The 26,381-nt window shown below is 33.2% G+C and overlaps 5 protein-coding genes across 11 annotated transcripts; 2 read left to right on the top strand and 3 right to left on the bottom strand.

The window, feature by feature from the left end:
* Positions 1 to 300: 300 nt before the first annotated feature.
* LOC116337810 lies at positions 301 to 7,511 on the top strand. Of its 4 annotated transcripts, none has more exons than XM_031762710.1 (18): positions 301 to 431; positions 2,160 to 2,250; positions 2,874 to 3,235; positions 3,336 to 3,406; positions 3,475 to 3,610; positions 3,686 to 3,897; positions 4,015 to 4,265; positions 4,354 to 4,463; positions 4,510 to 4,726; positions 4,792 to 4,962; positions 5,048 to 5,331; positions 5,395 to 5,636; positions 5,708 to 6,245; positions 6,330 to 6,510; positions 6,588 to 6,704; positions 6,773 to 6,896; positions 6,968 to 7,119; positions 7,191 to 7,511. In XM_031762710.1, exons 1-18 carry the CDS (start codon positions 418 to 420, stop codon positions 7,413 to 7,415), a joined length of 3,498 nt encoding a protein of 1,165 aa, XP_031618570.1. In that variant the 5' UTR covers positions 301 to 417; the 3' UTR covers positions 7,416 to 7,511. The 4 variants fall into 4 exon arrangements, with proteins under 4 accessions (XP_031618570.1, XP_031618567.1, XP_031618568.1 ...); XM_031762707.1 differs by lacking the exon at positions 301 to 431 and adding an exon at positions 1,003 to 1,048; XM_031762708.1 differs by lacking the exon at positions 301 to 431 and adding an exon at positions 1,027 to 1,048 and having other exon boundaries at positions 4,528 to 4,726.
* Positions 7,504 to 10,352, bottom strand: LOC116337813 (TBC1 domain family member 22B). The gene is made up of 5 exons (XM_031762712.1): positions 9,987 to 10,352; positions 9,008 to 9,820; positions 8,571 to 8,753; positions 7,959 to 8,182; positions 7,504 to 7,897 (listed from the first exon to the last, which is right to left on the bottom strand). Exons 1-5 carry the CDS (start codon positions 10,189 to 10,191, stop codon positions 7,763 to 7,765), a joined length of 1,560 nt encoding a protein of 519 aa, XP_031618572.1. The 5' UTR covers positions 10,192 to 10,352; the 3' UTR covers positions 7,504 to 7,762.
* Positions 10,353 to 10,599: 247 nt separating this feature from the next.
* Positions 10,600 to 14,458, top strand: LOC116337812. The gene is made up of 7 exons (XM_031762711.1): positions 10,600 to 11,132; positions 11,241 to 11,421; positions 11,483 to 11,928; positions 12,019 to 12,812; positions 12,893 to 13,097; positions 13,186 to 13,358; positions 13,431 to 14,458. The coding sequence occupies exons 1-7, from the start codon at positions 10,988 to 10,990 to the stop codon at positions 14,388 to 14,390; spliced, it is 2,904 nt and encodes a 967-aa protein (XP_031618571.1). The 5' UTR covers positions 10,600 to 10,987; the 3' UTR covers positions 14,391 to 14,458.
* Positions 14,459 to 15,938: 1,480 nt separating this feature from the next.
* On the bottom strand, positions 15,939 to 17,087 carry LOC116337814. The gene is made up of 2 exons (XM_031762713.1): positions 16,154 to 17,087; positions 15,939 to 15,962 (listed from the first exon to the last, which is right to left on the bottom strand). Exons 1-2 carry the CDS (start codon positions 16,878 to 16,880, stop codon positions 15,955 to 15,957), a joined length of 735 nt encoding a protein of 244 aa, XP_031618573.1. The 5' UTR covers positions 16,881 to 17,087; the 3' UTR covers positions 15,939 to 15,954.
* Positions 17,088 to 21,666: 4,579 nt separating this feature from the next.
* On the bottom strand, positions 21,667 to 24,157 carry LOC116337480 (phosphoribosyl pyrophosphate synthase-associated protein 2). 4 transcript variants are annotated; one of them, XM_031762083.1, is made up of 9 exons: positions 23,899 to 24,157; positions 23,624 to 23,743; positions 23,407 to 23,526; positions 23,134 to 23,290; positions 22,925 to 23,054; positions 22,657 to 22,828; positions 22,537 to 22,574; positions 22,326 to 22,396; positions 21,667 to 22,223 (listed from the first exon to the last, which is right to left on the bottom strand). In XM_031762083.1, the coding sequence occupies exons 2-9, from the start codon at positions 23,698 to 23,700 to the stop codon at positions 21,918 to 21,920; spliced, it is 1,071 nt and encodes a 356-aa protein (XP_031617943.1). In that variant the 5' UTR covers positions 23,701 to 23,743; positions 23,899 to 24,157; the 3' UTR covers positions 21,667 to 21,917. The 4 variants fall into 4 exon arrangements, with proteins under 4 accessions (XP_031617943.1, XP_031617944.1, XP_031617942.1 ...); XM_031762084.1 differs by having other exon boundaries at positions 23,978 to 24,157; XM_031762082.1 differs by having other exon boundaries at positions 23,988 to 24,156.
* Positions 24,158 to 26,381: the final 2,224 nt, after the last annotated feature.

The following is a 26,381-nucleotide window of genomic DNA, read 5'->3' as shown; positions in this document are numbered from 1 at the left end:
TGAGAGAGAGAGAAAGATACAGAGACATAACGGAGTGTGCGTTAGTCAAAATGGGTTTGAAAGAGAGTAAACGATGCGAATGGAAAAACGCAAAATAAAGGAGCAAAGGAAGAAAAAGAAGAAGCAAATAGTTCTGAAAGCTGGCAGCTGAACATGAAACGGTTGCTGAGGGCCAATGCCAACTTAAAGTCAATAAATTCTTATTTGTAGAGTACAAGACAACAAAAAAAAAACAAAAACACAGTGTTCACACGAAACAAAAAAAAACAAAAAAGATGTATTCTTTTTTATTTATATTTTTTTAAAATTAGATTAGTTTGTAGTGGATAAATATATTTTAGAAATTTTTTGTTTGTTGATTCGCGTCCGCTCCGTTCGTTTTTATTTACTTTTGTCTTCGACGTAAAATTTAGTGAAATGGCCTCAGTAAGGTAAATCTTCATAGCACAAAAATGTAGTTTTTAGTAAAAAAAAAAAAAAAAATAATTTGACATGAAAATTGTTGTTTAAAATATTTGTGTATTGTGTGATTGTGTGAATAATTTCGAACAGTGTATCCTTCTCAGTTTTATGAAGAAATAAAAAAAAAAACCAAATGTACATTTTTGCTCGATAAAAAACAATACAAATTTTTTTTGGGCGTGACAAAAAAATCGGCATTTATTCATTTTTGGAAACATGACCATGTTTGACATTTCTTCGAAACCAATAAAATGTGCGACAAACAACCTTATAACTTATTTATGGTAGTCTTTTTGCCATGAATTCATCGCAGTGAATTCCAGAAATCAAGAGAAAATAGGCACATGAGGATTTAATTAAATCGCATCCGTTGCGATGCGCTATAAGACAATAGCAATCGTCGGTACTTGCAGCAACATTGCCGTTGACGATGTTGCTGCCGCTACTATTGCTGTTGTCATTTGTTCGCATTTGGTAATGCCTACATACATCATCGCTCTATAATGCATTCACGTATCAGAAAAGAACTGAGCTGGTTCGATTTCGGCTCATACTCTGTTCGTTCTTCAATTACATCGGCAATGGGGTAAAGAGTGTATATTTTTTTTATGAGCACTATTTCAATTTCTTCATTTTAAATTTCTTGTCGTCATTTTGTCATTTCAAATAATCCGAAGCGAATATTCTTGATGCCATTTGCCTCTCGCTCTTGCTTCAATCTCAATTTATGCTTCTTGGACATTTTTACATATTTTGCTTTTGAATTTTATCTCAATATATGCATAAGAAAGAAAGAAAGAAAGAAAGAAATAGTGAGAGTGAGAAAGAGAGCGAGAAAGAAAGAGTATGCATAAAATGTACATTTTTCTCCGTTTATCTTTCTTCGTACATTATGCATGTGTGCCATACAATCCGTGTGCCGTATACACAAGAACTGAATCCATTGCAAAGCACTACATATGTTTCATACCAATAGCGTACAGTTTTTGTTCGCTGATCAACAGACAAAACGCGCATTAGGGAAAAAAACATATGCATCGCATGTAGTTGACAACGATGATGAAGAACGAGAGATACAGGCGAAAGGCGCACACTAAAATATTCGGAATGGAAGTTTTGTCAGTCATTTCGTAATGTGGAAGCAAAAGGAATTGCATGCACTTTATTTTGTCATTTGCCAAAATCATTCAGCGACATTTCTATTTCGTTGCAATTGTCGAACATTTAGTTTTACGAACACGATGTGATATTGAGAAGTTACGGAAATAACATTTATTTCCAAATATTTGAACAATTTTCGAAAAAAAAAAAAAAATTAAAGTGCATTTTAAGCATTTGTTTTGGTCTCGACGAAATAGTGCCAAAGTGTAATGTGTGTGTGTCGATGTGTATATGTACATAGCTAACATTTAAATTATGAGTGTTTAAAAATATAAAACAACTGATGCAATAAATTAAAATTGAAACCATTCACATTTTAAATTCGAGAAAATAGAAATTATAAATTGGAATATAAAATGCTATCACACGGGCAATCAAGGTTGTTATCATGCATTGTGCAATACATTTAACCAACAATAAAATAACTACAAGAACAACATTTTTTTCGTATCATGGCGAATTTTTTCAAATTAATTAATTTGCTTAAGTGATTTAAATGCTTCAAGGATTCACTTGTATTTTTAAACATATTTCAGAATCGAATGGGTCGAAATTATCGAACCTCGTACAAGAGAACACATGTATGCCAATCTTACGACGGGCGAATGTGTATGGGATCCGCCAGAGGTGAGGAATTGTTCATTTTTTTAAAATTAAAATCAGAATTTGGAAAATGGAACATTTATTTTTTTTAACTTAATTTGCAAATAATTTCGAATAAGAAAATGTGCTAATATTGCTATCTTTTTGCAATAAGTATGCAGTACCTTCACTTGCACCAAAGAGGAAATCAATGACAAGTGGGAATATTTTTAATTTAGTTTTTTTTTATAATTCACTAGTCGAATGTTGGAAAAAGTTTTGTACAAATTTTAAACTGAAACCATAGGTTGCATAGCTGGAGCTATCTGTAAAAAAGAGAGAATCATGTAAACGCACAATGCAATTCTTCTGCTATTGTGCGCGTATCGAGTAAGGAATTACATTGCACCGATGCATTGTAGTCGCAAAACATTCGATTATGTGATTTTTCGTCCTTGACCTTACTTGGCCGCATTTCCTTTCGACTTCCGTTACGATATATTTTCCTTTTCGACTCTATAAATTCTCTTCAGCGAAACGATTTTTTTTCCATTTGAGTTTCTTTTGCAAATAGTATCAATATCATTTGATTAATTAAAACAATTATTTTAACTGATGACATAATTCTTTTTTGTAATTTTTGCAATTGCCATTTATTGTGGTCACAGGGTGTCAATATTAAACGAACCGACGATTCACAATGGTGGGAGCTATTCGATAAAAATACGAAACGATTTTATTACTACAATGTTGCTTCACAAACAACGGCCTGGCATCGTCCAACGAATTGTGACATAATACCATTGGCCAAACTACAAACGCTCAAACAAAACACAGATCCAAATGATGCACGAGATGATTATCCAAGTTCGTCGAATTCTAAATACGGTTTAGAACGGCATGGCTACGATGATACAAATCGGCACGGTTCATCAAGCAATACATCAAATATCTTTCCACCACCGAGCGCACCTGAATCTCGAAGTGCCGATATCTTATCGCACATATCGGAACGACACAATAGCTATAGGTTTGTACCGAAAGCACTTTATACGAAGACGATGAAAATTGGCTAATGCAAAAATCAACTCATAAATTGTGTATAATTCAATCATTCAAAATTTACATAGTCGCCTCTCTCCTGGAGACTCTGCTTCCACTGGCAAAAACAAATCACATCGCTACTGTCGACACACTCAAGGTATGATGATTTTATTCCTTTTCCATTTCATTTCCATATGATGCGAATTTTTATTTTTTTCCCAAAAGGCTCAACTCCATCGCATGGCGGAAAGCTAGACTCTGGTAAGTCAAGTGATTCTAGTTTGTCGAGTAGCTATAGACATGGCCATGACAGCGGTAGCTTACGCGTAGATCAACGATCAAAACATTTAGCAGACAATACGTGAGTGTGATTGTGTATTTTGTACACTGATTATTATGTAAATAAAAAAAAACGTGTGTATTCCATGAATTTCAGTTATCGAAAAATGCAAGAAAGTTCCAGTTCGCACAGTATTCCTCATGTGGCATTATCATCAGATTCGAAAGCACCATCCATATCCTACTCAACGTCACAAACCACTGATATTAGCAGTGCACAGTCATCGAGTACCCCACAATTTAAAAAGAAGTTACTATCTGAAAGTGGCAGCCATATTGCGAAACATCAAAGTTTTGATTATGCCAAAAGTGCGTATTTTCTTTTAATTTCTGTTTAATTCTTCTATCAAACTATCGCCTGCATATTTATATTTCAATATATGAATGATTGTGTTTATTGTTTTTGTCTTTGTCCAATTGTGTTAGATTCTCCTATGGTATCGTTAGTACGATCGGGTAGTTTTATGTCAACGCCAAAACAAACAAATGTTGTTAAAAAAGGTAGCATCGATGGTAATGGTGGTGGGGCAAGTGATGATTCCATGCATGAAAAATATTTCAAGTCAGTTGAAAATACACCAGTGTCAAAACGACGCAATCAGTCTTTGTCAGCGTGTACCAATCAAAAGCATTCAAGTGATTCCAGTCCTCATAGTCCAATGAGTCCAAAGAAAAATGTACTATCCACATCAATATATTTCCCAATTTTGTTCTTCTATTTCATACTGAATTATTGACATATTTGTTTTGTATTTAAAAATGTAGACACTACGAACAACAAGACCCACTGCTCTAACTGCTACAGCTGAACCATTTCACCTATTCAAATCTAGTCAAGATAATAACAGTTTAGAGAAAAGTTCCAAACATGAACGGTAATTTAGTGCGGTAAAGAAACATTTAATTTAAAAATAATAAAAGATTACCATCCGATGTTAGGTATTTGGAGAAGATGCGTAAAGAAATGCCAAATAAAACGTCACCTTCAAATGAAGCCATTGATCATAGTACATCCGCTGTGTCAATAAGTAAAATCAATAATTTATTTAAACCATCGTCGTCAACATCAACTAATAAAAGCAGTACATCTAGTCATTACAACACAAATTCAATTGGCAAAAGTTCAACTGGCAAAGAGGTATATACATGGTAATGTGATTTCGATAACATGAACTGTTAATAAAATTTATTTTATTTCTTTAGAAATCAAATTCTCACACTCAATACATGGATCGATACAATTCATTGTCCGAAAAACAGGATCGAAAAACTTCATCGAAAAAAACGAAAAAACACCAGTCCTCAAATAGTGATGTCGATTATGTTGAATACGACAATGACAATATGTCACCATTGTACAGCAATTGGGATCAAGTAAGCCGCCAATTCATCATTTTCTACTTTTTTCATTTCAATTCATCTCTTTTACTAAAAAAAAACTCTATATTTTCCACCACAGGAAACTCATGAACACTTGCTACCATTGCAACATTATATTATCGAACAAGCAAAATTATCGGGCAGCTATCACATGGGCGATACGCTCGATTCCGATTCATTACACTCAGACAGCCAGTCAGAACATTCGTTTTCTGGTCATGAGCCAGATAATGAAGATTCAGATCATTCGGACAGTCAAGGTGACTACTTGGCACATCACTATAGCACAACTATGGATGATTACGGTGAAGTTTACTATAATGTTCACATTGGATATGAGCGAAACCAAAAACAGGACAATATGTATGCATTTTAGTTTTGTGTAGTTTTTTTCTTTATTTGAACCAATGCATTTTTCAATTTCAGATCGGAAGAAGTTGAACATCGATTAGAACGTGAATGCGGACAAATTTACAGTCCGATCAAAAATCATCCATTTTTTCAACAGCAACAACCGCAACCACAGCCCCAAAGCCAATCGTACAATTCGCATCAGAGTCATCAAAGTCAACAACAGCAGCAGCAGCTTCAACCAAAATCCCAAACACACCAAACCCAATCAAAAACCGGCACTAGCCAGTCATTACAATCGAAAAAAGATCCAAAAGGTACATTTTACTTTTGTTTGAAGCAATTGTACAAATGCAATTATTCGTTAACGTTTCGTTCTTAATTTCAGATGTTAAAAACTATCAAAAAATTCAACAACAATTCTCGCAGCCATATGCTAATCTACCAAATATTCCAAAAGCAGTTCAAAGTAAATTACCACCAACACTTCCAATTATGAAGGAATGCAATATTGAAAAGTTTGCACAGGATAACTTAAATCTACACTCAAAGGGCATATTTCGAAAAAAATCATCGATACGTGACATGCTATCGTGGACACCAGACTCGATAAGTCGCCCAATGTTAGCAGTGGCATTGTCCAGAGACAAAGCGACAAAGAAAATGGCAACGGAAATGTTCAAATTGATACAAATTTATATGGGTGATCGGAAGGCACGTGATGGAATGAGTTTAAATTCGGTTGCCATGGATATTATAACAACAGCTTTGGCACAACCACCGTTACGCGACGAACTGTATATTCAATTGTGTCGACAAACAACTGAAAATCATATTCGTGGTTCACTGATCAGAGGTTGGGAATTACTTGCAATTTGCTTGTCATTTTTACCACCATCACCTACTTTTCAACCAGCTCTTCTAAAGTATGCCACACACTTTTTGGATATTTTTTTTTTCTTTTAATAATCCAATTGGTTTTCAACTTATGTTTTCTATCTTTCAAATAGTTATATGAATCGTCATCGAGATCCAACATTTGCAACAACATTTCCGGAAGTTGGTAAATGGCCAATACATGTACAAGTATCACATTATGCAACTGTGGCCTGTCGACGACTTGAGCGAATCGGCAGCAATGGTAAAAAACAGGCCAAAAAACCAACTGAGGATGAAATTGAACAATCTAGAGTAAGTATTGAATTTAAGTAAATTTTGATTTTGATGGTGAAACATTGATTTGATTTTGAATTTGAACTAAATTATAGGAGCAAATCATTCGTAAAAGCATGTTTGGTAATACATTGGACGAAGTGATGGAATTGCAAAAAGATCGCTTTCCATATCGTAAATTGCCGTGGATTCAAGTAACACTCTCACAACAAGTAAGAATTTTTGTGCAAAAATGTGGAAACTTTCGCAAAACAACAATGTTCTACTCTTTTGAAAAAAGGTTTTACTGTTGAATGGAACTCAAACGGAAGGCATATTCCGTGTGTCAGCTGATGTCGATGAGGTTGCCTATTGGAAGGCTCGCCTGGATCGATGGGATGTCCCAGAACACAAGAGTACAATGGGTAAGCCAAATGAATTCTTTCAATCGATTGATCATGATCATTTAATTAAGCAATTTTTCTATTTTTTATAGATGCACACGCACCGGCAAGTCTATTAAAACTATGGTATCGCGAATTATACGATCCATTGATACCAGATGAATTGTATGAAGAGTGTGTAGCAACCGAAGATCCAGAAACGGCAGCGCAAATCGTGAATCGATTGCCACAACTTAATAAACTGGTATGCATATTAAAGATGAATTCATTTTTCCTCCAACGCAGATCACTCACTTCAATATTCAATTTTTCTAGGTACTAACTTATTTAGTATACTTCTTGCAACAATTTGCCCAGCCTGACATAGTGGCATCCACAAAAATGGACTCATCCAATCTGGCTATGGTGTTTGCACCAAATTGTTTACGTTGCACATCACAAGATCCAAAGGTTATATTGGAGAATGCTCGCAAAGAGATGGCATTCATGCGCACATTGATCAGTCACATGGATACCGCAAGCGTTGCGAATATGGAGTGAAGAAAAAAACAAAGCAGAAGTTATAACAATAATTGTAAAATAACAATGGCGTTGCTAAAAAAAAATGAACAAATTAAAATCATAAATAAACAATAATTGACATGAATTTTTATTGAATACACTTCCGGAAGTTCTGAATTTGGTTACTAAGAACAAAAACAAATCAATGAGTCAACAATCCATTTTTTTAATAACTAAAATCTTTATTGAATTTATTCTAATTAATTCCAAATTAATGGGAATTTTTTCGATATGAAATATCAAACGCTGTAGTAAAATTTCTATTTGTGTTCTCATTCATTTTGATATTAAAAAAAAAAACGTTTACTTAATAATTATTCAACATATCAGCTTTTGCCTTCGAAATGTTTTGGAGCATCGGCATATGTGAATTTTAAACGATATGCTTCGGCAACTAGAATGCCAATATACGAGTCATTCCAATTTTGTGTGGGTAAATTCTGAAGCAGCAACATCAATCCCTGTTGTGAATTAAAATCAAATATCAGATAATGATTGGTTAACAAATATATTTTATTTTACCTGAAATTCAGTCTCCTTGAGCAGTTGCTCTCGCCAATGCAACAAAAATGCAGCACAAACATACAATTGAAATACTGCAAAACCATCTGATTCGGCTAAATATGTGTCCCATAGACGGATGGTCGAATGTAATGGCAGTTCTCGCGTCAGAAGATTATTCATCCAACGAAATGAAAATTGTAAATAATCAACCCCATGCGATTGTAAATGATTGTGAAGAGTTCCTATTAGATTCAATAAATAAAGAAAAACACAAGCCCAGAGAGAGAGAGAGACATGTGTTCAAGAGATTTTCGATTCATCTTGTATATTCTGAAGTGGTTTGTTACTTATAACATATTAACAATAGAATAGTACTTTCACCACAAATAATACACCATTAAACGGAGAAAATGAAGAAAGAAATCATTTTTGTGTCTAAAAACAACTGTTGGCCCAAATAAGAGGTTTTGTTCAAATAATATTAACAATCGAATTGTACATTAAAAGTGTATTATTTGTTGTAAAAATATGAACAAACTATATTATTTACTCCAAAACATAAACATTCAACAAAAAAGGAATAGAAAATTTAAAAAAACGTCTAAATATGCTAAAATAAATAATACAAACCGTCAATTCGTTGTATTAATTCTTTTAATTGATTCACTTTGGCCTGTATTCCCAGCTGTGCAAATATGTAATTGTCTTGAATACAATCGAGAAATTTTGATAAGCACCAGAAAGAATCGGCTTCAATAATATTTAATTGCTCTTTTGACAGCGTATCCAATTTGAATGTATCAAGTTCAACAACTAAAATCAAAAACAATAATTACATACAACAAATAATCGAGAGTGAAACCAAGTATTTGATTTTTGTTTTGTCAAAGAAGTAGCGTTGAATTGAAGAGATGCGTGAGAAAAAAGAGAATGGATGAAGAAAAAAAAGAAGAGAAGATATCTGATTAGTTTGTTTCATAATAAGCTGGCAAACAAAATGAAATGATGCAAATAGAATATTCTATGGGTTTTTTTTTTGAGTGAAAGAATGAAAATGCATAACTAACTTAGGTCAACGGATTCCAATGCTTCTTGTAAAAATACAATAAAAAATGGTGTCACTAAATCGTTGATGCCTTGCACATAGCCAGATGCTGGATGCCGTATAGCCCAAATGAATAGAATACGTTCGAACATTTCCTGTACGAGTGTTTGCTGAAATAGTCGGATATGTGGATTCATACGTGGCATATCAATATGAATTTGACGGAATGTCTCCTGTTGCGCCTCATCCCTACTTTCAACGCGAAAATATTGTTCAACTAAATTTAAATAGTTCAGTCGTTTATGTTCTAAAATTGAATTGCGTCGTTCTAATGAAGTTGGCAAATAGCCCGAAAGTAGGCGCCATGTTACAGCACGCATTTTCTTTGGTATGCCAGACCAACTGAGCTCTTTTAAATCCCTTAAATTCAATTGTGGATCATCGAGTAATGCTTTGAATTTCTCAATTTTTGACTCATATTCCACATCACGTGACAATTGTGGTGAAAATTTTTGCAATTGTGGACGACCTGGAAACGAATTCATTTTAATTTTTTGTATTTTTGGTCGATAATCTGGCGATTCGGTGGCCATGCTGCATCCGTCCATCGATGATGTATTGTTCAAAACAGGAGCACATGCTTCTAAATTATCACTACATTCATTAGATCGTTGAGTTTTCACTTGTGAATTTCTATCAATAGTTGCCGTGGATACTGATGCAGTTGATTTTTGGGCAATGTCATCACTACACTGATGGATACCAACAAAATTTTTATGCGTTTTAATGACACTCAATGCGGCCGACTGTGAAACTTTTTTTGAAATTTTCGCATCTAGAACAAATCATTTAAAAAAAAAAAAATAGAAGAAGATAGACACATTTGTAGTTGTTGCTTTTTTTATTTGACTTTCTATAACACTTGTTTGCTTAACGTAATGAGAAGAAATACAAATGGTGTGTGTTATTTTAATTTGTTTGAAACACTTTTGCACACTTACTGCTCATTTCTGATACTATGCAAAATTCATCGTCACCAATGTCCCAGGCGTCACGCACCGAATTCTGAAAGTCTTGAAATGATGTTGAACCAATTGGACCCTTCACACTTTTCGACAATAATTTGTTTTCTTTTTTTGGACTTGGGCGACCCGGTACCAATCGACCATTATGCTTCCAAAATGAATTTTCACGACTATTTTCCATTGTTTCTCTAATAAATTTCACTTAAATAATAACACTTGTTTGTACGATAAAAACTAAATTTAATTCGATTACAAAATAAAAAGAAACTTTATAAACAACAATAATGAACGAAAAAATATTGCATCGACTTATATGTATTTGGTCACTTTTAATTTATAGGGCATTAATTGTCTTGTCATTTGTTATTGTCACAATAATACAAACGAGAAAAATCAACATATACTTTGCACATACACAAGTGCAGGCACACATTCGCTCATTCTAACACATAGCCAATATAAGCGCCCATACGTCAAAATGGTTTATAACACGAAGTTGTATGTAATTTAGTTCCATCGTTCGTCGCATGTGAACATATGATTAAAACAAAACGTTTCAAGTGATACAATCAATTTGATAAAAAAAAAAAAAAACAAGAATTGTTCGACACATTTTTTTTATAAATTCAAAACACAAGGTTGCTTCATCAATTTTACGAAACAAACATGTGGATTGAGGCCAATATTTTCTTGTAATAACTGTCTGTCATCTTTCAATATTGGCAGTATTGTCAACCATTTCAAAAAAAAAGTCGAAAAAAAGTTGTGTTTGTAGATGAAGTTTTATTCGTTGTAAAAGAATAAAGAGAATAAACCTCTTATCAGTTGTAATTTTTTGCTTCTTCTCTCAGCAATATATCCAAACTGTTTTGGTAATTGAACATCAAAATTTGAGGTAGTTTTTGTTTGTGGAAGAGAGCGAATGTTGGGAAAACCATAAAATTTATACATGAGTTTTTAATCGTTTGTATACCGAAATGAGTTCGGGAACGAAGGTGCTCTTGGATGTTGGTGATAAGTATAAGACAGTTCTCAGTGCGCTTATCCAACAGAATTACCATGTTATAAACGATGTTTATCTCGACATGTTCATTTCACATGTATCGGGGAAAAATGGAGAAGGTAATTTTGGAAACAGTTTTTATTTTATTTCGATCATCATTGAAACAAGAACAAAACCAAAACAACAATTTGACCGGCAGTAATGGTGTTTTTTGTTCATATATTTAGACTATTCAACATTGTTGACCGACCAATTTACGTTTGACTGGATCGAGAAATCGATATCAAAAATATTTGACGAGCATACGAAGAGCGTAAATGGTCTGGCTTTTACGTGTCAACTCATTGCATTGTTGACAGAAAATCCGGAACATTTTCGTCAATTGTCCGAACGAAATGTATACAAAAAGTAAGTGCACACCGTCAAATCACCTGTATTCACATATTGAATTTTCAAACGATGTTTTTAGCATAAAAAATGGCATGAATGAGGCGACAGATTTGCAAAATCCATCGGCAAAGCTGGCATTGATAACATTGTTTCAGTCAATGTTAAAACACGATGCTGGCATCGAATGGTTAAAAGCCGAACATGCATGGCAACAAGCAATCAACTATTGCATTCAGGATGAAACGATTTATGTGGTGCGCCGTGCCAAGGAATTCATAACTGAATTCTTATTTCGAATTGCAAACGATGAAAATCTATGTTTGGAAGTGATTGTCAAAATTGCTCAACCAATAAATGACAATGTTTACAATGGCATGGAAGGAACTATGGACGTATGCGTTGACAGCTGCGATTTGCAACACAAAGTCACACCATCAATCAATATAATTTGCAATGTACTTGAGAGATACATTCAGCTGAATCAGAAATCATCGATAGCGCATCACATTATAAAAACAACAAAAGGTCATTATTTAATAATTGTGAATTTCATTAACAAAAAAAAAACACGAAAATAATAATAATTCATAAATGTCGTTTGTGATTATCCCCTAGGTCAAATGAATTTATGGAAACTTACTGATATGACACATGATCGTGTACTTTTCAATCAAATTACACAATGTTTGATTTACTTGAGCTTTGCATTGTTGGTTGATAAACTGAATGAAAATAAAATCCCTGATAATAGTCCAATATCAGTGATTGATTTCAATGATTTCGGTTTGACGTTTTTAAATACATGCAAAATGTGTATTTTACGAAATCAAAACGAAACCCTGTTGAACGGTGCACGTCTGTATTATGTATTATGGAAAAGTATGGGCGATCGTGTACCCGAAGAAATTATTCTTGGCAATCAATTGACAAAATTTGAGAATCAAGTGATTCTCTTTCAAATATTACCGCTCATAAATGTTATGCACCACGGCGATAATTGCTATCCAGAACTATTGGATGATTATGTGATGAAATTATTTCACATTTCCACTGAGCACACACTGAGAATTTGTTATTCATTCCGAAATTCGGTAATCAACGGTAATGTGGATCTGTATGATATGGCGAGCAAAGCAATTCAGGGAATATTATCAATGATTCACATTTTACATCGCGATCGTGCTGTTATTGTGTTTCAAGCATTGTGTCACATCATCAAAGGAGTCGCAAGAAATGAACAATCAAATGAACTACCATTGATTGCCCGACCAAATTTTATGTCATCAGTTCTAACCGGACTCTATTCCATAGTTAAAAAATATCGCATCACATGGAAAGATTCATACGAAGCCGTTGGTCTTCTCAATTGTATGCTTTATTCGATTGAGGATCCAAACCTATCACCGAGGGTAAGAAAAAAAAATCGAAACATTGAACCATTTTTTTTTGAGAATAAAAACGATTTTTGATAATTTGTCATATATTACAGCTGGCAGTTGAAGTGCTAAAATTGGCCCAACTTTCCGTCGAACATTTTATGGCTCCGAATTTGGCATTGCTAGTTGATACTCTATCTGGTTCAGATATGCAAAAACTAGGACCAATGATTGTAAAACGTCTACATGACAGCAATTGGGAAGTTAGAGATAGTGTACTGGAATTGCTAACATCAATAGCAAACATATCAGTATATAGTGAGCAATCCGATCAAATCGAGTATTCTTCGGAATAAAGAAGGAAAGTGCTCATTTTCCATTTAAATTTTGTTTGTTTATTTTTCAGAGTTTCCGGCATTCCAAGAGCATATTTTGAGCAACGGTTTGTGTCCTCTTGTTGTAGATATAGCGAAAAACGATAGCGAATATTATGTACGCGCATCAGCATTGAACTGTATTTCAAAAATGATTCCAGTAAATCTGTTCTGGGAACAATGCTTTGCTGCCCTTGATTTGGTTGTAAGAAACTATAAATTTTATTGTTATTTCGTTAGGTTTTAGTTATATCGTTTTATTCCCATCTATTTCTAGACATACTTGATTAAAGTTATAAAAACCGAATACGAAGGTGTTGTTCGCAAAGAGTCCGTATCATTGATCACATGCATCTATGAGAATCAAAAAGTTCCGTCCAATCAATTGGATTCAATATATGAAGCGTTAGCCGTTGCTGCCACACACGATTTATTCTGGGAAGTAAAAGTGAAGGCAATTGAATTTTGGCATTGTGTCATCAGACGTCAGCTTCAATATCAGGGAGTTATCGATGGAACATTTCCGTCGGTGACGTTTTCAAAGGAAAATAAAAAAATTGTCACACTAACACAAAAAGAAATCACATTGCGATTGACAAAAGTACTGGTAAAATTGTCGACGTTTGGCTGTTTGGGTGTACTGCTAGCGAGTTTAAACGATGAAGATGATTTGTTGGTGGTAAAAAAAGGCGTCAATGTGCTTAAATCTCTCATTGAATTCCTTGATAAATACAATTACTGGATTGAGTTAGACGATAAAAACACAAACAATATAGCACGATCGCAATCAAACGATTCATCAATAAGTGCAGACACAATGAATTCTTCAAAAGACATTGATGAAGAAATGAAGGACATAACTAATGAAAAAATTGCTCCCAATGAATCGACCGATCCAAATAGCAATTCAATGAATTCAGATGATGTTATTCAAGCGATAGTTTTGGCGCAGGATATTAATCTACTGTCAAAAGCCTATGAAAATCAAATGAATGTAGAATGTGGGGCTGGTAGCGAAACATCGAGTAAATCAATCGAAGAAAATGCAGAATATTTTAGGTATTTACGCGAAATTACGCCCGAAATATTTTTGAATAAAATGAAAACAACCGACTTGAATAATGTACTACAAACGAGAACTGAATGGCTTGCCCAAACCGAAAGTTTTTCATCACTGTTGAACGATATGTCGTACTCATTGCAAGCACACGAACAACACGATGCTGACTGTTACTAAGCAATCCTTTTTTGTATTCACGATTTCTTTTTCTTTTTTAAAGAAAATAAAATAAATAGTAAAGTAAACAGAAGTAAAACGTAGTAAATTATTACTCTTTTGGAGCATACTTTCTGAGGATGAACATTTGAGAGGAGAAGGGGGTTAAATATTTAAAAAAAAAACGAATGAAAAAGTCCTCAACTTCGAGGTGAGGAAATAAGTTTCAAGGCCGATTGAGTGACTAAATTGTATTAAAAGATATCAGCTTGATTGCTCACTTGTGCCGAAAATAAAATGTTAATTAACTTAAAAAATACACATTATAGTAGAGCAAGTAAACAAATAAATTTTATTTAATGTCTGGCTGAAATAGAGAAAATATGTGAAAATTGAAAAAGAAATCTTTTCTGCTGTTCATTCAGACCTGAAAAAAATGACATCAAAAAGTTTTCGAAAGATTATAAATTATTAAGATTAACATTTTGATCGTGAAAAAAAAATTTGTTAAAAACATAATCTTTTCTTCGAGGCTTTTGAGAACAAAATGTTATTTCTATTGAGAAGTGATAACGTTTTGTTTTTGAATGAAATTGGAGAAAATAATCAAATTTTTCGTTCACTTAGTTTTCTTTTAATAAGAAAATTCAATAGAAAGTATATTCCACATGATTATTAAAGCATTCATCATAGTAATGGTCTCCTTGATCGGATGGAAGCGGCCGTACAATTTCAAAAATTGAATCGCACTGTTTTCGTGTTGCTCAATGGTTTCTCGTGATAATTTTCGAACTTCTTGAACCGACATTGAAATTAATGCAATTCCATGTTGATAAAGTGAGTCTCTTGTAAAGTTGACTTCGTCGATTGATGGTAGAAAAGTTGTTTCCGTACAAAGCAAGCACGTACACCTGAAGTGACATTGATCCTGGACTTTTGCAATCAAACTTTGATGTTGGCTGAATTCCCATAATGCAGGACTGAACAAAGTAAATGCAATTATAATTCTGAAATGAATTTTGATTTTGTAATTCTGTATATAGACACACTTACAGATACGATCGAAACAGTTGTTCATTTTTTTTAATTGGGCGGATCACTTGACCAACCAGGTAGCCATGAGCGTCTGAATAACAAAGCACGTTTGGAATGCACGAATGATTGATGTAATTGAGAATTGAAGAATTTTTCGCGATTTTTTACCATCTATATGGGAAGCTTGTATGAAAAACACGGAAGACTGCTGAAATGGCAAACGCCAAATATATACGGACCTACGACAGTGCCATTTCAGCGGTCTTCCGTGTTTTTCATACAAGCATCCCATGTAGATGGTGAAAAATCGCGAAAAATGAAAAAAATAATTAAATTTTTTTTCTTCAATTTACAAATACTTCTCAAGTTTCTGTATCACCTGGTGAAATCAGAATGAAAAAAATCGCATTCCATATCATCTGAATCACGATCTGGACTTTTTTCACTGTTTGAGTGCTCTATACCGAGTCTCCGAGAGTTTCATATAAACTTGCTATGTGATGCCTATTGAATAGTAAGCGAATACCAATCGTGATTGAATCAATAGGCGTCATTTGGCTATTGAAAGGCGAGAGAAAGTTGCAACTGTGAAAATTTTAATAAAATTTCTATTTACATTCTAATAAAAAATCTACTAAGACCTAATAATTATTAGTTGTTAGTAGCTAGTAAAATAATAATTATTACTTCTTAGTGGCTACTAAGAACTACTAAGTAATAAAATAACTTATTAGTAGAAAAATTAATACCTATGATGCATTCTTCACCGGAACAAAAGTTATTGCTGCACTTTTCGCATGTGATGAAATTTTTGAACTTTTCTAAGCAATGCGCACACCGATTTTTGCGACCTTCATACGAATGATTTGGAACAATTGAAAATGGCTTTTCGCGTAGAACTATTTGACCAATTTCAAGGTCACACTTTGTGATGACGTGACGTCCGTACACAAAATTTCTTTCGATTTTCAAACAATCTGCCACTCCGGAGAATTTTTCATGTAGTTTAAAACTCCATAGTGGTTCTCGAATAGTAAATATAGCTGGTTGAAATCTTTCATTTATCAAACGGAAGCAATTTGAATTATAACGAGCATTAAGTTTCGGCATAAGGTGTGCAGGATAGTTTGATTGTTTGGCAAGATTAATGTCAGTCAAGCAATTCAAAGGCATATTTAGCCGCATATAACACGATGAACGGTTTGCAAGTGCCAATCCCATTTCTTCGGTACCGATTTCTGCGAATGCTAAACACATGTTATATTCTTCTATTGCTTCAAAATATTTTCGCTTCGTGTAGAATACTTTGCCTCGTTCACGATGCCATTTTGCTTGATTATTATCTCTTTGGGACTGAAGTACAGTATAGTGATGGTTTTTCAACACAATTTCATGGCCTTTGATTGCAAAAATATCTACGTATAAACTTGGATTTGATGAATCTTTTTTCCATAAAATATTTAGTAATGCCGACATTTTCACGATTTTAATTTCACTTAAGCAGTTTGATATGGCAAACAGAAAAACAATTTATAGATTGCTGGCAGAACAAGTCTTCATCGATGGAATTGTATTTATGTAATGTAGTTGAATTATAAATTTACTTCAAATATGTCTTTCAAATATGAGTAAATTTACACAGACGCAGGCGACTATCACGATAATCGATTGATAATCGATACTTGATGCGATATGGATTGTATTGGTTAATGGTTCTGAATTGGTTGTTTGCGTCTGTGCAATGTAATTTAAATTTGTATAAGTCCATATATCGCAAGTAAGCAAAGTAAAGACCCGTTTTTTGCCAAATATGTCGTCGGTGTTTTTGATGCTTTTCGTTTTGTAATCGTTAAACTTCACTAAATTTTGAATAACGAATGCTTTTTATTAAATATACGAAAATTAAAAACAAGAATTAAACATATTTGTGCGCATTTGATATAATATGCGTGAAATATGAACTTAACGCTATTGTGTCGATAAGATTCGTTCCATTTTGCGAGACGTTTTCGCAATAAATAAAAATTGTTTACTGGAACACATAAAAGACTAAACAAAAGGGTCGATATTTATTTTTGCATACAAGACGTTTTTGTTGCTTAAAAATGAACGTTGAAAAGTAGTTGGTTATACCGAACGGCTATATTTATGAAAAAACCGCACTATGAAAATTGCAGAGCATTCCTTACGGTGGAATAAAACAATACATTCATTTCGCTTTACAAGGAATTGCTACAAAACAAACGCAGAAGAAATATATGAAATAAAAAACTATTGACTGCTTTTGTTCTGTTGAACTTCTTTTTTCATTTTTGTTTGCTTTTAGTTCTGAAAAAAAAAGAAATTGCTTTTCATCATACTCTTCATGTTTATTTTGTCTTTGTTTGCTTTTTTAGCAAAATCATAAATCAATTCGGTTTGAAATTCGATATCGAAACTCATCAGAAAAAGCACTTTTTCGTTTTTATAAGAAAATTTTCGTTTAAAAAAAACACAGATCGATTGAGCCATAAAATTATTTTTCAATTTACTTGCCATATTACGACTATTTTGACAGAAAACAAACGAAAAAGTTTCCTAGTGTAAAAATATTAAATTCAAACAGAAAATATTATGTGGACAAAAAAAAGGTAATTAATGATCGCGTTATTGATTTCCTATGCACATCAAAGAATTACTTTTAATTCTTTTTATGCTGACTCACATCAAATAGAAGTAATAAGTAAATGTGTTTATCGAAATTACAAAAATATCCATATGCAAACAGTTTGTTCCTAGTTTATAGTTGTTTATTTACATATTAATTACATTTTTTGCAATGGTAATCTTTAGTCAGAAAACGTATTTTGTTTTATCCAAGCATAAGTATAATTTCCAGAGAATAAGAGATAAAAATAATCACAACGGAGACATGTCTCCGATTTCAATAGAGTCTTGCATGGTGTTGCGGAGACTAAGTGAAATATGATTTCATAAATTTGTCAAGAAATTGAAAAAACTCGTTTCACTTCACTTCCATTTAAATTTAAAAAAGAAATTTTATTTTTATTATAAAGGTTTTTATTGTTTTTATTCAAATCTGTTATACAAAGGAGACTATATTTATGTAGTTTACTTAAATTTGTAAATAGTGTAACATCGTTTTTACTAATTTCTATATTTTTATAAAAATTCTGAATAATCAGTTAAAATCATGTTTAAAATATTTGTATGAATTTAATGATACATTTTATGTAGCTTTTTTGCCGATGTTAATAACCACCTATACAATTTTTTGGTTTTTTCGTATTTTTGAATATATTCTTTTTAAATTTTGCAGAAATGCAATTTTGAAATTAAGCCACTTTGAGTACCACTATAAGAACCATCGATAAATGTTATTGTTAGATCTTCATTCACTTCTTTAGCACCATATTTAAATTCTGAGGTATGGAAAATGTTCGCATAAACATTGGAGTTTTTCATTTGTATTTCCATTTGAATTTTATATGTCTTTAGAGCATAAATTTTGGGAGGCCTTCCAAAAAAATTCGAAAAATCCTTATCAAGCGTCAGTTTATCTGAGGTAAATAAAGTATTTACTGGTTCCCATGTCTTAGGATTGACTTCAAAAACATTTATAATGAGTTCTGTTCTGTTTGATACGACATTTTGTGGGTTCGAGAGATGTACAAATTCAAGTTTACCTAACAACACGTCAACGCTCGATGTAAACCATACTGATTCGTATCTTTGAACTTTTTTTTGATATACCCTTGTATCATATTCATACGTACAATCGCATATCAAATTAAATGGAGTAGTTCGTGGCTTATTGTTGAACTTAGTGGATTGGTAATTTGGAACAGCTGTTGTGCACAAAACATCCGCCAATTCATCTCGTGTAAACAAATCCTTATATTTTGGCAAGTGCCCTGCAAATTTTTCACTGGGAATTAAACCAAACCTGATGAATTGGAAACAATCGCCCAATTGCGATCTAAGATTAACTGGCTGATCATTGTATCCATTTTTTTGGCGATGATATTCAGACCACTTCATACAAGCCATAAACACATCATTTTCCTCGCACATCAATGAATCAATCATTAAAATATTTTTCAGTATAGTGTGATCACAACGAAGAAATGCCTCCGATCGGAACACTTCCAGTGGGCGAATACTGATGTTTGTTTCGCAAAATCGTTTTAAGTTGTAATTTTTCAATGATATCGCCAGTCGATAACCCCAAAACATGTTGTCATCGGTTAACTTACTTTCAAGAAATGCAGCGCACATATTCATACAATCGAGCATGTCGTACTTATCAGCAAGGCGAGCAACCTCTTCAATATTCTCCATTGTTAATGTGACCTCGGCCAGATAAAAAAACTGTAGGAATTCCTTGAACGCGCCAATGTTAGTATCAGTAATTTTCACATCGCCTTTTTCCGGTAAACTCCCAAAAAACATGGCAAAAAACACTGGATTAGCCACTGCCAGAATTATTTTATGCGCTGGAACTTTTTGATTTTCAATCAGGAAATGTACATCAGCTAAATCTGAGCTTAAATACAACTTCGACATTGATTTTGATACGAACTTATTTTCTAAAATATTATTACGCACGGACACTTTCTGGTTGCTCAATGCATTTTGTCGTAAATGCAATCTTGAAAAATCGGAAGCCATAGAATTTTCTTGATATATTTTTGGCATTTTTTGAACTTTGAGCTGTGTTGCAATTCAAATAATAAAAATAACGACCAAACGTCCGTTTATTGCGAGCTAAGACACTGGAATGATTGGCTGTGAATATTACAATCTGGAGACTGCTTTTGATTGTAAATAAGTCAATGTATTTGTGAGCATTTTACACAGAATATTAACAACTTAAACCAATTATAACTTACACATATGAAAATGTAAACGAATGTTAACATGCTCCCTTTTGTGCGATATTCTTTCCATAAAAATGTAAAAAAGTATATTATAATGCAAAGTACATGACCAACTCGGAGAAAATACAGATGTGAACAACATTGACATATAAATGATACCGTAGAATATATTCTCTTTATTTTTGTATTTTTTTTCTTTTATTTCAAATCATTTATCAATTGATAACATATAACATATTTCGCAGCCACAAAGTGGTTTGATGGAAAAATATGTGTTAAGAAAAATTATTAGAATTGGCATTTTAAACTGGCATTTTGGTTAAATTACTTTGAATTTTCACATCTGTATTTTCTCAGAGAAAGAGGCAGCGAAGTATTTAAAAAATACATCCGAAGCATCATACCCATTCTTTCTCTACGAATATGCATTTTGCAGGTAATCCCGAGTGGAAAAAAAGTGACTAAGTTACTATTGACTGTAAGTGACTATAGTTAGCTATATTCATGAATTTCAAAATGAATTGTATGGAAACAATCGACTCAGTCAGTCAGGTGACTATTTTGGAACATTTTGACTATCGGGTGACCATGATTATTGTCAACTATAATTAGCTGTTGCAGTTAACCATAGCTTACTTTAATTGATTGAAGCTAACTAAATTGCAGAGTATTGCTCAGCCTTGCTGCCATCCACAGCATATTAAAATATCTTGCTGAGAATGCGTCGTCCGTCGCATGCGAAGGTACGTAGCAGTTTTTACATCACCGCAAACAACAATGCATGCATTGTTCTCAAGGGGCAAGGCAGTACTAGATTGAATTCTTTCAATTCCAAATTAAATTCTAGTCCGTGTGTATTTTAACTCATTTACTTCAGCTTTTAGGTATTACAAGGAGAGTTTCATATAAAGTCGCTATATAGCAGCAAAATGACACTTGCGTGTATTAAGCGTGATTTGGATGATAGAGAATGTGATTTTTTCATTCTGATTGAACCAGACATTTCGTTGGCGGTTCCAATTTATGAGTCGAGTATCTCTTTTAATTGCCATGTTGATATCTTTGAGACCAAAAATCATGCCAGTAATTGAATGTAATGTTCAGTCGGTCCGACATTATCGGATATAAAAAAAGCTGTTAGAATTTTTCATGCGATTATTTCCAGTGATGGTTTTTTGCTGTCTGAATAGCGCTAGATATTCGCAGCGTCTGTCCAGCTGTGTGTGGTACAAAAAAGTGTGTTCCGCATGCGGTATGCGGTGAACGCATCGAATCAGCATCTGGGCAGCAATGCTGGACAGACGCTGCGAATATCTAGCGCTATTCAGACAGCAAAAAACCATCACTGAATATTTCTAGTAAATTTCAAGCAAAATCCATGATTTTTTCATTTGTAAAGTATTTATTGGGATTTTCTTGCATTGAACATCATCACTAACATCACTTTATCTTCAATTAAAAAATATTCCAAAGTTTTTTTATATTATTTTTCTTCATTGATTTTCATCTATAATTGTAACATCCGAAAATATACATAAAATGTTTTCGAATTAGAGATTTGAAAAAAACATTTCCATTCCATGGTTTTGCTCTCCTCTGTGTCTTTTTGACGAATTAAAAGTGACCAATTATCTTAGTCCTCAAGTGTGACGTTTTTGAATAAGTAAGACATTGATTCTTTGTTGTGGATTCTACGAATGGCTTCAGCCAACAGAACCGATATATCCACTGTTTTGATTTTGTGGCATTGCATTTTTTGAATTTCATGCGGAACGGTGTTGGTCACAACGACTTCATCAATTGGTGACTCTTCAATTAAACGTGGTGCATCCGAACTAAGCAAGCCATGTGTTGCCAACACGTATATTTTGTATGCACCACGTTCTTTCAACACTTCAGCTGCCGCAACAAAAGATGCCACATCATCGATCATATCGTCCTACAAAAAAAAACGAAGTTATTTTTAACCGATTTGGAAGATTTTTTAGAAATCGAAGTGGGAAGCAAAAAAAAATTTAAAAAAGACAATTCAGATACTTACAACCATGATTGCTATTCGACCACCAACATCACCAACGACGTTTATTGGAGGTTTCTCCTTGGCTGGATGAACTGGAACAAAGAATAAAAATAAAATTAAACATAAATCGGACCAACCCGAACGCATTTTGAATTGAAGGCAATTCATCTTCATGACTAATGCATTATCCAGTAAGTTTTTAAGGATTCTTGTATTATTAATTATTTCTTACCTGGAACTCCTACGGAAACGTCCATTGTTCTTGATCGACTAAAAAATTAAACAAACAAAAAAATAATAATGTAAGAACTTGAAAATTTTATTGCATCAATATTAACATTATGAGACAAACCATGGCAATGTGGGTGGTGAATAACGTCCGTCAATTTCATCACTTTCTGATTCCTTCTGTTCACCATGAATAACGGCAATGCCCAATCGCAAACGTTCAGCATATGATGTTGCTTTCTTAGCTGAACCGGGATTTCTGGCAACTATAACTGAATTACGATAGTCTGGGATACCTTGGAATGGAACAAATGGAAATTAATCGATAAGTGATGGAACAAGAATCGAAGAAATGGATCAGAATTGGATTAGTAATTTTTAAGTAAGCTTACTTTCTTGAATATACTGTAGTAGAAATGGCGAGGCTCGTAAATTATCCACTGGACAATCGAAAAATCCTTGTATTTCTTTTTGATGCAAATCCATAGTGATGATATGCGATAAGCCAGACTTGCACATCATCTAAGTCATTTAAAACAGAATCAAGAGATTTCACTTAATTGTAATAACCAAAAACAAATGGGCGGTGCTAACAGCATACCTTTGCCAATAATTTCGATACAATGCATCCACGTTTTCGCATTTTACATTGTTTTGAATATGGTAAATATGGAATAACACCAACAATCGATCGTGCTGATGATGTTTTGCATGCATATGCCATAATAAGAAGTTCCATTATATTGTTGTTGACGTCTCTGTAGAACATTGATCAAACGAAGTGAAAGAAAAAAAAAAAACAAAAAAAAGTTTTATAAACAATTCCAAACAATTTTCAAAATGAAAAAAAATCGTGCGATTGTTTTTTATTTACTTTGTTCCGGTTTGAATGATGTATATATCTTTTCCACGTATTGAATCGCCAATTTCGACCATTGTTTCGCGATTTGTTTTATGATAAACCGATGCACCGCCACTTTTAACACCTAGACGACTAATGTTCAGCGAAATGGAAACATCAATAAAATTTATAATTTAAAGTTGCTATGGTTTATCGTTTATGTACGCTGACAAAGAAATGTTACGCTTACCCAGCAATTAAGTTTGCCAATTCTGGATGTGAATTTCCATGTACAATAACGACATCCGACGATGGCAACGATTCCATGGTGTTCGACTTAATCTTTTTCAATGGCCGCAAATTACCAAATCTATGAATTTACAAGAGAAAAAAAACACACCAAATTAATCAAATAAGAATTTGTCTGATTCCATGTTGCCTTGCTCTAAACGAAAAAAAAACATGAACTCTTTATTAATATTGGCGAATACTTGATTTATCATGTTTTCTCCTATTTTTACGCACTTTGATATCCTATCAAATTTTGACGTATTATTCTCGATGTATTTTATTTCGTTTTTCTTATGAATTTAAAAACACATACGAATATTTACTTATTGCGATTCAGTGACATCCGTTTAGACAATTCAATAAACGATGTTAGATTGAAAATGATTTGCACCGTGTGCTCCAATGTGGGTTTGAAGAAAGAAAAATTGCATGAACACAACCTCAGCAAAAAATAGTTGAAAATTTACTAGATGACAAGATAACACACTCATACACTTACACACCACCCAAAAGTCATATGATACACGAGAAACATAAGACATTACAATGAAAACAACGCAATGGATAAATTTATGTCAACGTTCACCTCAAAATAAAAATGGCCATTGTAGCAACGCCATCTAATGTCGTTATTCGCATCAAACTTTGAAGCTTATACGCTGTTATTTTCGATTACTATTTTTGTGAGTTTATTTTTCGCTGAACTTTTCTTTCGTTGAGATTTTTTTTTCTACGAACAAACAAAATAAACAAGGTAAACAACGGTTTGAAAATCAATTTTCAATAACAATTTATTTATTTTTTCCGATCAACTTTGATGAAGCGAGAAATACACTGGTTTTGTTTAAACAATTTATTAGATTTAAGAAGAAAAAAATATACATACAGAAAAGTTTAAGAAGAAATCTCGGATTTCTGAAAACCGTATGGGGCATCAGAGAAAACTTGGTGCAATTTTGAAAATTGAAGAGAACTGTTTTTTGAAAATATCATTGTATCTTCAGTAAATTTCATGTCACAAAAAAGTGAAAAGCCAAAAGAAAGGTCATGAACTTAAAATATAGAAAGTTCATGAGAAAAAAAAATTGTTGGTCTTGGGTGCAGAATGCTGGGATTCGGAGTAATTTTAAAATGATTTATCCATTTTTATTATTACCATGTGCTGTATGTTAATTAATTTGTCTGTGATAACCTTGCAGACAATAGATGGATGTATGAATTTTCAATAAGCAATAAAAACATCTGTAAAAATAAATATGCCTTAATTTTTGTTATCATTATTATCATCTCATATTTGCCACATTGAAAAAGGCCCATGAACTTAAATTGCTTACAATTGTAATAAACATTAAATTTGTAAGTTTTTCTCCCCCATCCGTGATGAGTTATTTCTGATGAAAATTTGTTAAGGTTAAACAGCACCTTGTAGAAAGATAAGATTTCGACGATAAAATCTGTACCTTTCATGCTGAAACTTATTGTTTCATATCTCCTTATGATTTCATATGCATCAATGCGTCATTTTCTTATTAGATGGAGAATATTTCTTTTGGTGCGTGTCATGCTTCATCCCAATAAAGAGCAAGCATTAAATAAAAATGGTGAAAGAAAAACACAAGAAAATAGAAAAACAAACAACAACAACAAAAAAAAATGGAAAAGAAACCAGAGGAGAGAAATATTCATTTTTTTCGCAATCTCTACATACATTTAATACATTATGCATGAGCTTTGTTGTTTGCTTTGGGGTTGTCGTCGACACAATTTTTTTCTTCTCTTCACTGTATGTATTCATTTCACGAACTTATTCCACATCTTTCACGTCGATGTTGCTAGTTGAGCATGGCAGAGGGTAATTCACCTCAACCGTAAATGTGCCATGAAACGAATAAATATATCGTAAAGCATTTTTCAGCACGGTGGCGACATATCAAATATTCCAGCCGCAAGATGACAAAATAAGCGGTGGAAAAAAGCAAAGGTATGCTCTTGGAAAGTTGTACGTGCGATTTGGCATCAAGAGTGTTGTCGAGCATGTGGTATCTTCCTTCGCTATTGAAATTATTAAAACAAAAGAAGAAGAAGAAGAAAAAAGCAGAAGGGAAAACCAAGAAGAGAACAACAGAAATAACAACAGACAATAGGTATGTGGTGTAAGCGACTTACATCGAGGCCATCCGACGTGTAGAAAGAAACACACCCGAATGTAAATAAAATATAAATGTTCAAGGTGAAAAGTTATGAATTGTGAAAAATGATTTGTTCACAAATTGGGGAGCAGATTAAGTCGCATTTTATTCAAATAGAAAAGCAAATTTATGGCAAATGGAATTTCGGTGTATTTGTACAGCAGTAATACTGCTGCAGTATCATTTCGCCATTTCAACTTCACTTGGTCGGTATTTCAAAGTATGGAAATGACAAGTTTTTATTCAATGTTCGACGTCTTTTTGTCACTTTCTTTGAAGGGGAATATTCTTTAAGGTCATTAAGTACCTGTCGTATGGGTTTTATTTTGAGTTTATAGACGGCTGTATCATGTAATCTCGGTGATTGTTTTCCAATTTGAATGCGATGAAGAAAAAAATGCGATGAAAACACGCTGCTGTTTCACATACTTTATTGCAATGTGAATGAAGTGTGAAAGAGGTGTGGAAGAGGTAAGGAATAAACAGCTTTTATTGGGATATAATAGATCGCATTAACATCAATAATCA

The sequence above is a fragment of the Contarinia nasturtii genome, unplaced genomic scaffold (assembly GCF_009176525.2).
Source record: "Contarinia nasturtii isolate CC-2019 unplaced genomic scaffold, AAFC_CNas_1.1 Cnas_scaffold_285, whole genome shotgun sequence".
Classification (NCBI taxonomy): Eukaryota; Metazoa; Arthropoda; class Insecta; order Diptera; family Cecidomyiidae; genus Contarinia; species Contarinia nasturtii.
This window is presented reverse-complemented; position numbering and strand designations above follow the sequence as displayed.

Excerpts from the sequence above, each read along its gene's own strand:
- LOC116337810 (XM_031762709.1), top strand. The coding sequence starts at position 1,980 with ATGCTATCACACGGGCAATCAAG. Across the intron at positions 2,003-2,159 it reads CTATCACACGGGCAATCAAG|AATCGAATGGGTCGAAATTA; the intron begins GTTGTTATCATG and ends AACATATTTCAG. Across the intron at positions 3,898-4,014 it reads AAGTTTTGATTATGCCAAAA|ATTCTCCTATGGTATCGTTA; the intron begins GTGCGTATTTTC and ends CAATTGTGTTAG.
- LOC116337813 (XM_031762712.1), bottom strand. The coding sequence starts at position 10,191 with ATGGAAAATAGTCGTGAAAATTCATTTTGGAAGCATAATGGTCGATTG. Across the intron at positions 9,821-9,986 it reads CATAGTATCAGAAATGAGCA|ATGCGAAAATTTCAAAAAAA; the intron begins GTAAGTGTGCAA and ends GATTTGTTCTAG. Across the intron at positions 8,183-8,570 it reads ATTAATACAACGAATTGACG|GAACTCTTCACAATCATTTA; the intron begins GTTTGTATTATT and ends TGAATCTAATAG.
- LOC116337812 (XM_031762711.1), top strand. The coding sequence starts at position 10,988 with ATGAGTTCGGGAACGAAGGTGCTCTTGGATGTTGGTGATAAGTATAAG. Across the intron at positions 11,133-11,240 it reads ATCGGGGAAAAATGGAGAAG|ACTATTCAACATTGTTGACC; the intron begins GTAATTTTGGAA and ends TCATATATTTAG. Across the intron at positions 13,359-13,430 it reads TTGCTGCCCTTGATTTGGTT|ACATACTTGATTAAAGTTAT; the intron begins GTAAGAAACTAT and ends ATCTATTTCTAG.
- LOC116337814 (XM_031762713.1), bottom strand. The coding sequence starts at position 16,880 with ATGTCGGCATTACTAAATATTTTATGGAAAAAAGATTCATCAAATCCA.
- LOC116337480 (XM_031762082.1), bottom strand. The coding sequence starts at position 24,007 with ATGTCACTGAATCGCAATAA. Across the intron at positions 23,744-23,987 it reads ATGTCACTGAATCGCAATAA|ATTTGGTAATTTGCGGCCAT; the intron begins GTAAATATTCGT and ends GTAAATTCATAG. Across the intron at positions 22,224-22,325 it reads GTCGAATAGCAATCATGGTT|GACGATATGATCGATGATGT; the intron begins GTAAGTATCTGA and ends TTTTTTTTGTAG.